This window comes from Pleuronectes platessa, chromosome 2 (assembly GCF_947347685.1).
Source record: "Pleuronectes platessa chromosome 2, fPlePla1.1, whole genome shotgun sequence".
Classification (NCBI taxonomy): Eukaryota; Metazoa; Chordata; class Actinopteri; order Pleuronectiformes; family Pleuronectidae; genus Pleuronectes; species Pleuronectes platessa.
The window spans coordinates 21,397,185-21,407,366 of record NC_070627.1 but is presented as its reverse complement, the minus strand read 5'-3'; the positions used below and the strand labels follow the sequence as shown (position 1 = coordinate 21,407,366).

Below are 10,182 nucleotides of genomic sequence, written 5' to 3'. Positions count from 1 at the left end.
CACTCCTCTATTTTTTACACATTTGAGGACAAACACTTTATACGGAACTTTTGCGGCGGCACAAACCAATTATGTTATTATGGCTTGTTATAATGCGATTACAGCGCCTGATCTGGGTGACGGTCTCTTTAAGAAGCAGTGAGAGTGAGGGGGGCGGGAGGAAGGGGGGGGTGCGGTTTCACACCCCGGGGTGGGAAACGGGGGCGGGGACAAAAACCGCTGAGTGACAGCCGCTCAAAGGGCTCCCCGACTCCGCGAGGCGCCGACGGCCCGCCACGACCAATAGGAGCAGAGCTTGACCCGCCCGTCAAATCCCACTGGCCAATCGCTGCTCACTGGGGGGGAGGGCTCACCGGGATCGCTGTTGTGCATCCAACGTGGGACTCCGGAGGATCGAGCAGGAGAAAGGAAAAGTAACCGTAGACAGGGAGAAACTCATGGTGGAGGTGCACGGACAGAAGGAGGCGGACTGGGTCGTACTGTTAATCGGATCGTCGGGATTTGGCGGCCACACATCGCACCTGATAAGCTGCCGGCGGACTCCTTCTCTTATCTCAAACTTGGATTTACTGCGGCGGCGGAGGAGCGCAGCGCAGATTTGGACTGGAAGCAGTACTCGGCTCCAGGGACTCGGGGACTTCACTTATTAACCACCAGCTCCACTTCATGGTGGACACACACCGGGCTCCAGCTCCGGTGAAGTTTGTTTCAACAGTTCCGCTGCTGCTCCGCTGATCCACAGCTTCAGCGCTGCCCGGTGTCCTCTACCGCTGGTGCATGTTTCCAAACATGCCACCCCGAGCTGTGGAGAGAGTACACTTCTAACATTCGTATGGACAAACTCTTTCCAAGTGGAACCGAAGTGAAGCGACATTAAAGTTGCCTGCTGTGAACCACCTCTGACTTTTTTTTTAAAGCCTGCGTCGGGGAACGGAGGAGAAAGTTGGACTGGGAACTTGTGTCCTACAGTGACTGGGATGGAAACGGTTTCATTTCCCGAGTTGTGTCGTGTATTGGCCAGTGGAAGCTGGAGGAGATGATTTAATGTGCTGTGAGCGCCATTCAACCCCAACGAAGCTACATTAATATCCCGGTTCGTGGGGTTGCGAGGAGAGAGCTCGGCGGCCGCGCTATTAAAGCTGGATACAAAATGGCGGCTTCCCTGGGACGATTTGGATGTGTTTGTGCGTGTGTTTTTTATTTAATCCTGACGGTCGGACTGTTCGGTACTTGTGGACTGGGTTCAGACCTGCCCTGTGCCCGAAACTGTACCTGCAGCGGGGATTCAGTGGACTGCAGCGGCCTGGAGCTGACGGAGACGCCCGCGGACCTTCCTGCTCGGACCGTCTCCTTGTAAGTAGAGCGCTCAGTGGCCCCGCAACTATTTATTGACCAGCCCCATAACGGGGTACCACCACTGCTTGTTAAGAAAAGAGAAAGTGCAAGATAGCATAGAGACTTTCAAAACTTTCTCAAGTCAACGACACAAATAATTTGCAATTATAAACGGACGCAAGTTGCGGCGGTGTTTCTCTCCAGGAATCTGGTCTAATGAGATTTTTTGTGGTAATGTGGTGATGCATTATTGTCCCTCATCTTCAGCAGGGAGAGGGAGAACACCAGTCACACAAGTTATGTCAACTCCTCCTTCATTATAACAACTTTGACATGAGTAAAATGAAACTGGCCCTCTTTTATTCGGGGACCCCCTGTTAACCCCACGAAGTCCCATCAGAGGTCCCTGCACCCCACTCTGGGAACCAGTGGAACAACTCCACTACCAGCATTTGTCTTTGCTGGGGCAGTTGCTACACACTGTGTTTTGATTAGGATTGACATTGGTTCAAAATTCTCATAAACTTTCACAACAGGCAAACTGGAAACTTATTTGAGAGTAAACCACCTGTAGTATTTTAGGATTTATCGTGTTTTTCAACGTTGTCTAGGATAATTTTTGGTATTCGGTGTTTACTGAATTGGACTTAGTGACTTAGTCAGTCATACAGTTGCTATATAACTTGCAAGAAGGATGATGTGCACAAACCTTTCATATAAAGTATGATGGTGCACATCAGAATACTCTTTACCAGTGAAATTGGTAAAACCTTGCTCAAGAGCATAGAAAATGATTTTGTCTGCTCCTTTGAGAAATCCGTCTGCATTCTATTTACGCCCATAACTTCTTAACAGATTGGCTTTTATTTATCAGATCCCCAGTATAATATACCTTAATTTAAAGTAAACTTTCATTCAAACGTAGTAATAGAAATGTCACGTAATGCTACAGCCCGTCCCTTATCAATGTCCTGTGAAGTCAGTGAATTTTGATATCTTTCATGGTTTCTGACACATGGATACCAGACGTGTGCATTCTAACATAGCTATCAAAAAATGAATTCCTGTTTACAGTGTCATACGAACAAACTGTCCTCTCAGGGTGCGTAAACAATTGGGCCCAAACATGTCATAACAAATAAACGTCTGCTTTGTTCAGTCAGATTTATGAAGGGAATTACTAATTCTTGTTTCAGTGTTTCTAGCCATAGTTCACAAATCACATTTCTTATAAATGAAGCATTGGTCCACCAGGACAACAGTTGAAACGTTGTTTGCTGACTCGTTTAGAAAATGAGGCATTTTTATGAAACCTCCTCCGGTGCTTGGGGAACTTAAGCACTTATCAACAATTTATTTACAGACAACATTACCCTCTGTCCTCCTGCTCCCACTGCACTGTATTGCAAACACTACGACCAGTGGCAGTTGAGAATCCTCACTGACATTTCAGGCATCTGTTTGTATGTGTTTCTGGGAACGTGGTGCAAATACTCTTCTGGCTCCCAGGTTCCAGTGTTAGGCTGTTTTTCTTCTCCTGGGAAGGGAGGAATGCAACTTTTAAAAAAGTTCTCAAAACACATGAATAACTGCACTTGTGTCCAGGTAGCCTCACTGCCCCGAAGCACCACTTAGCCAAGTTCAAGTGCAGACGCTTTTATCACGCACGTACACTGACACACTGCTCTTCCTGTCCTCCTGGAGAGAGGACAACTATTGTTGGACGCCTGTCCCCGCTGAAACAGCTGCTCTAAACCTTCTGGTTTGTGAGTCCAGTCTCACTCCATGCCGACTTCTTTTTATCTCGCCTAAACCTTATCGGCCGAGATTTAAGGTCCCGCTATCTTTTTGTTCTCAAAGGGAATGGCTTTATGGCTTTACATTATCTTTTAAAACACCTAGGTTGCATATTTCCACACCACTTGTGATAGTCACATTATGTTGGCAGGTAACTCAAAGGGAACCTGTTTCAATTTCCCTGAGCTCTCTAAATGGGTTGGATCAGTAGATGATTACTGTAAACCCAGAAAAGAAAAGTTTGAACATTTTCACTTGTAGCCTAATGCGAGCCTATAAGTTTACTCGAGGCCAAGTCCACATGGATGGAATTACTTTGTGTTGTAGATTAGTTTAGTTTTGCCGGTGCACAGAAGTACATATGAGCTGGTTGTGGATACAAGTGTGATAGTTTTGCAAATAATATGCAAAAGATTATAGGACAATGCAACGGTAGTGTGCACAGTGCCTTAGTTAAAAAAAAAAAAAAAAGCATGTTTATCCTCCTCTCCCTCCAGGCATCTGAGCCAAGTGAAATCAGTGTGGAGTCGACTGTCTCTGTTATATTTACCCCAGGGAGGGAGCAACAGCAGTAGAAGCAGCAGCAGTGGTAGGGACTAGGGAGGAAAGTATCGGGCGGCTTTCTGTTCTACATAATGCAGATGTAAGACTTGGAGGAGAATCTCAATAACCTGAAACACCTGTAGGTTTTGGCAGTTAAGTAAGTAGTAGTACAAGGCTAAAACATGTGTTATTGCAGTTTTTAATCAGTAAGAATCCTGCCAATTAGTTATACATATACTCGTGGCTTGTACAACCCCTTGCAGACTCTGCTCGGCTCTCTGTAAAATTAAGATTACTCAAGCAGAGCGGAACAATCCAACTTAAAACGAAAGGACATTTCCCACCCTTTTGTGGGTGAAGAATGATTGCACTGTCAGGTGGCTGTTGCAGTTATATCTTTACAGGCTTAAAATTGGTCTAACAGTTATGAACACTGCAGTGGTGCCTCAGGACTTGCATTAATACTATCAGAGAGGAACATTTGTTGAGGGGAGTTCTCCTCTCTCCTCCAGGCTGCAGGGAAGTTGAAGACTTTTTTGAGATTTCAGCAGGAGGTAAAGAATACGGACATCCTTGATGTATGGCTAAAATGGCTGTGTATATGAAGCACAGACAGTCAGAAGTTTCCTAATTGATGACTGCAGCCAGATTACCTTTACATTAATGCACGCATTAAAGAATTGTTTTGGCTAATGCATAATACGCAGTGGTAGGTCAAACATGTCTCAGCATTTGGGCTCTGATGTTGTTAGTGTTTTTTTTTTTAGGAGTTATTCTTAAACCCTGAATGAATGTTTGTCCCAAGAAGATAGATGGCTAGAGGGTACATCGGGGTAGTTTATCCATCACAAGCTGTCCTGTGGCTTTAGGTGAAGGAAATAAACCTAATGCTTTCCACTTGTCAAAATAATCTGCCTTCAGGACCCTGATTTTATTGGTCCCCTGTGAGAGCGTGGCCTTGATGAGGATCGGGGAAACAATCATGTTGGCACATCCTGGCTCTGCAGGCGGAGTTAAAAAGGATGGATGGTGAAGGGTTGTGGTTAAGACGTGTGCTCTAATTAGAATGAAACATACCCTTGAGAAGAGAGCATAATAACCACGTATAGGAATGCTAAATCCACTGATAATTATTGCAGGAACACTAACCATATTCTATTGCTTCACATTTGTTCCGTCACTGTATTCCCCAGCATGGTGCAAACGCTTGAGGTTAAAGGGCTAACAGCTTCTTTAAAGCCTCTGCAGTCCTAAATTTCTTTTTCGGACACATCCTGTGCTGTCTTACATCAGTGCGTGTAACATTTAATAAACTGACCACCAGCCTCAGATGTTTATCCCTGGTTTCTGGCTGATGAATAGGCTAATAACATTCAAAGCAAGTTTGCTCTCACGCAGTCACATATAGCCCCTCAGGAGTGGTGCCTTATCTTATTTGTGACCACGGTAATGTGTGTAAATTTCATTTTTGCCCACAGTGCCACAGGCGTAATGGGATTTTGCGATTAAATAAAAGCATGAGCATGACTGATTTTGCCTGCGATCTCTGTGGTTGGCCAGAGATAAAGCAGATACATGTTTCCTGTTAGCTTTAGAGTCTTTCTCATGTTAGAGTGTAAAATCCTTTTTACCCTTACAGAAAAGACACAGATTTGTATGAGGTTTGTCTTTTATTATCATTTGTCAATGTTGTGTCCTTCACCAGAATGGTAACCGACTTGCGGCCACTCTGGTGAGAAGCAAGAGGAAGTCTGATCTTGATTGATCACCCTCGTAACCTAGCATTTACCAAGCGGTTTCCAAGGTTTTCCAATGTACTAGCCATAATGCATGATGTACACCAAAAACTTTTTCTGTGACTCAACCCCAAGCCATAGCCTTAAACCTCACAGTACAGCCTTATTGGTAAACACTACCCCCAACAGCTGGTTTTGGCCTCTGCCCAAAGGAAATGGGTTTGTGTTGGTGGTTTCCGGAGAGAGGCTGTGAGCTTAGCTGGCTGGTTGCGGACTGGTCGGAAGAGGGTGGAGATACACATCACCTGGCCTGGGGGGACTGAAGGAACAGTTGAGGGAGAAGGGGGGAGGCTTTTTTCCGCTCACTGAAAGGAGGTGTTTTGTCAATGTCACGGTCTGCTGCTGCTGCCTCTGTCTTCAGACTGGTTCCACTAGTTTGTGAAAGTCGTGTTGCTGGTCAGAAACCTCATCCAGCGTCACATGTGGTTTAACACAGTGAGAAACCCAGAAGAAATGAAAAATGACAGTTCTGTCTACCTGTTTGTCACTATTAATATTAGTCACAGTCTTTTACTTAATCTTACTTATTGATAATAAGCATGTTAACTAATCTTTTACAATAGGACTGTGATAGGTTGGCTTTCTTTCACGAGCAGTTCTGCTGTTTATAAGTTTGACCAAGAAGGACTGATTAATACAATAATCTTCATAAATACTTCCTATATAGATGAACCTTTCAGCAAATGTTGCAGAGCAGCAGCAGCAGCACTCAGTAGCGCTGTGCCCCTTGTGGTTTTGAGGGCATTTCTCACTACGCAGCCTTGTAATTTTGTGGTCTTGCAAGTGATTCTTACCAACTTTGTTTATTGTCATAGTTTCCCCGGCCTCATGACTTGCACGTTCTCTCGCAGATGTTTTAAAAGTCACAACTCAAGCGTTTGAAAGGGTTTTGGGTGATATTCTAATGGTCACAGTTTTTTATTTTCAGCTGCTCTTCATCTTTTCCTCCCATATCTGTTTTGTTTGTGTACAGTGAGTTTCCCAGATGCAGATTTTGAAGCATACATTTTGTTTCATTGTACATGATCCTCTTTTAACCAGCTGAGATGATTCATGCAAAACACAAGTTATGAACAAATTACAAAGGAAGCACTAAGGTTGAGCTCCTGCTCTTATAACAACAGATAAAGTCTGACATTAACATGAAGATATGGAATGAGCTCATGGACTCGCACTGGCTTTAATGGCAATCAAACAGCTGCTGCCACAAGTCATCCTGCAGGAATCCAGTCACTGAAATGGATGGGCCCTTTTGTGAAGACACTTCGGTGTGCCAAGTTTTTTTTCCACCTTTCCCTCTCCCCTGAAGTCGGTGTCTACAAAGTGGGCTTGATCGATGAATCATCTGTGAATTCTCTACATCTGGTAAGAGTTGGGAAATCTGGAGAAGGGGTTAGAAAAAAAGCGTGACTTAGACAGCGAGTGAGAGGTCCTACCAAGCGAAGCAGCTCCTAAACCCCAGAAAACAGGCAGTCCTTCGAGGAAGTGAGTGAGGCTGTGAGGCCTGAAACCGGCCAATTTTGTTCTCTTGAAGCCCTCCCCCCAAAATATGCCTTTGTACTTTCTGATTCTGCAGAAAGGAGCATCTCACTGTCTAGACAGCCACACATTTGCATGCAATTAGATTGTAAAGATAGCATGGTCCACTATTTAGACACTTCTTTCTCCACTGTCTGGTGTGTAGTTATTTCTCTGCTAGTATAATAAACAATAAGTAGGGGGAAAAATGTCGAACAATCCGTCTTTCTTTCTTCACTTTGAAGTTGCGAGCATAAGGTCAGCTGTCTGCACAGTACTAAAGCAGTCCCACTATAGAGACATACAGTGTTTATGTTCTTTTTTCAGATTAATTGTGGACACTCATTTCCTTTTTCTCTTAATGAGTAGTCTGGCGCTGTTCGTTGCAAATTAGAGTGTTATCGCACCAGAATCCAGTATTTAATGCATGAGCATGTGTGTGGACGGGTTTGCACACACTCTGAAGGACATGCAGTGTGGACAGCATGAGCGTTATTGTGGTTTTCATCTTGAGTGTCCAGGCTGGCATCGCAAGGCCTGGCCATCGGTTCATACAGTGCCCAGGGCTAGTGCAGACCCCTTTCCCAACCTTGTCCCTGTTTGTTTTGAGTGCTCCACTTCCATCTCCTGCTTCGGACCCAAAACCAGCCAAGCAGAAGAGAGCTGCAGTGCACATGGCCCCAAGATGTGGCTCGCCTTCCTGCCTCGGAAAACTTCAGAAACTGAGTCACGCTCCTACGCTGATTTCAAGGGCTCGAGCAGCTCCTTTGTTGTCTTGTGTGTGTGTGTGTGTGTGTGTGTGCGCTTGTGCATGTGTGTGTGTGGGGTTCTTTAATGTGAATGTTAAAATATGCTGACCCCCTTCAGCACTACAAATCTTTGATCTTTATACTTGGCTCGTCTTGGTCATCGGCTCAAGCTTTTAACCTTGTCACACTTGGTACGACATTGTCTGTCTTTTTCTCTGGCAGTTTCCTTCCTCTGTTTGGCTGGTGTATAAAAATGGTGAGCTGAAGCCCTGTGTACACTCTCACTGCAGTTGCCTGGCTATAAACTGGTCTTTAATGACAGGAAGAGTGGTGTGTGTGTGTGTGTGTTCCTCCCTGACACAGGTTATTATTTGACCAGTTTTATGATCCTCTGAAATCGACCACATTAAAGGGCCTTTGTCTCCCAGCTGGGCTGCAGAAGGCTCATCACTGACATCACTTCACACTTCCAGTGAGCAAAGTTCATGCTGCATTTATCTACATTAGAAACAGGGAAAGATAATGATGATATATCTCCCTGTGTGGAAGTTCCATCTCTCATCCTCCTGGCCCGCATCTCCTCTCTTCCTCACGCAGACTTAACGCTGACTTACAAGCATAGTGTCATATGCTATGACATCACCCTGCACTCTCAGCTTTCCTCTACTCCCACAGCACCAATATGACACTTTTTCTTTAAGCTGTTTAATGAGATTTATATGTCAAATCAGCTGCATGGTCCAGCAGTGACCGTCTACTGCAGCCTCCCTGCCCTATTTTTCTAGATTAATCTTCCAGGCAGAGCTAAGATTGAAGCCAATGTTTCCTTCCAGTAGTTGACTGATGATCAGTTGATCCAGCAACTAATTTTGTTCAGCCTATAATAATAATGATGATAAATGCCCTTCTCGAGAGAAAAGCAAAGAACCTCTTATCTTAGAAGTTGTAACCAAACCAAACTTGGTTTTTATTTTTGATAGATTACTCAATCATTGATTTAAGTAGTCATCCAAAAAGATTTACTAATTAGTTAACTTACCTTTAGTTTCATGACTAGTATAGTGTAGTATATTTCTGTTGTGTTTAATAGTGAACCTTCTTCCTCCTGATAAGTCACTCACTCTCAGTGTTTGTTGTTATTGTTAGTGAGGTGTGTGTGTGGGCTGGAGCTGGTGGTTGGGTTGTGCTGGTTCTGTGGGGTTAGAGAGGGGAAGTGTTTTTCAGACCAGCCCTCACTCCAGTTGCCCTCGTTTTTGTGTGCCTCTGCAGTTCTGCTGACAGATAGAAGGTCATGTTGACCTCTATGCTCAGTGATGATTTACTTGAACACGCATGTAAACAAAATGTGCAATTTATCAAAGTCTGCAAAGTTCATGTTTATATATTGTATGAAAAGTTGATAAAGTAATTAAACAGGCCTATTCTTTGCTTGTTTGGATGTATGGAGTATCAAGCAGCTCCAAATAGAATATGATAATTTCTATCATTAATATTCTCTGTTTGTTTAGTTGATATATTAAAAAACAATGGCCATTGTGCTTGGAAAACATGAGCATTAAATATGCAAAATTAATAAATCTATTTTAGTAATAATTTAATGAAATGAATTTAGAAAATCAGTTATTGTTGTAGCAGTCACATGAGCTTGAATTCAGTGGGGAAAATGTAGTACTGTGCTAAAGATGCAGTCTTAAATTATCACTCACTTTCTATGATTTAGTACCTGGCAGAGAGTGCTTTTGATTTTGATCCTGCTGACTAATGTCAAACAGTGCTGCCCCTTTGTATAAACTAGTTGTACCATACAGTGGAATGTAGTGTTTGAAACTTTCGGGGCTTTCAGAACTAAATGGCTTTGTAGTATTTGCCATGTTTTTAATCACGGCGCCAGTTCCCATTTCAACTATGCCTCCTGATTGGTTGAATTATATTTCATTAACTTGTTCTTTGCATGTAGTGTAGAGTTTGGCAGGTTATTTGGATGGTTCTTATTTTTTCTCGGTATGTTTGTTTCCCGGTGTGTACGTCTCGCCCTCCCCCCCAGTAAAGAAGTCAGAGACTCTTAATGACTTCTAGGCTTCTGATCCCAGCTCGGCAAATTCCTGCAGAAACGGCACGATTGTAAGGTCACTTTCTGGAAAGCATTAACCACGCATAGCACTGGCGTCTCTCCCCGCCACCACCCCACCCCCTCTTCAACAGGGAGAGAAGGGGAGGGATCAAGAGTTGGAGTTAGAAGCAGCGTTATCACCATCCCCTCAGACAGTAGGTGTTAAAACACTATGAAACTTATCTCATCTGATAGGAAAGAAAATCAATCTGGCTGAATGAGATGTAGAGAAAAAGTTATGTAAACACCATAGGGGACTGAGAACGGGGCACATGTTTGTCTGCGTATGCACACAAAGGACCAGTTTTGTTTGCTGCTGTGGCCTTTAGCACCA

The 10,182-nt window shown here is 43.9% G+C and overlaps 1 protein-coding gene across 1 annotated transcript in view; it reads left to right on the top strand.

Moving 5' to 3' along the window:
• Positions 1–351: 351 nt before the first annotated feature.
• lrig1 (leucine-rich repeats and immunoglobulin-like domains 1) overlaps positions 352–10,182 on the top strand; it is a 36,452-nt gene continuing 26,621 nt past the window's right edge. The window contains exon 1 of the mRNA XM_053444516.1: positions 352–1,353. Coding sequence (XP_053300491.1) covers positions 1,151–1,353 — 203 coding nt within the window. The 5' untranslated portion in view covers positions 352–1,150. The remainder of the gene's footprint in view (positions 1,354–10,182) is intronic.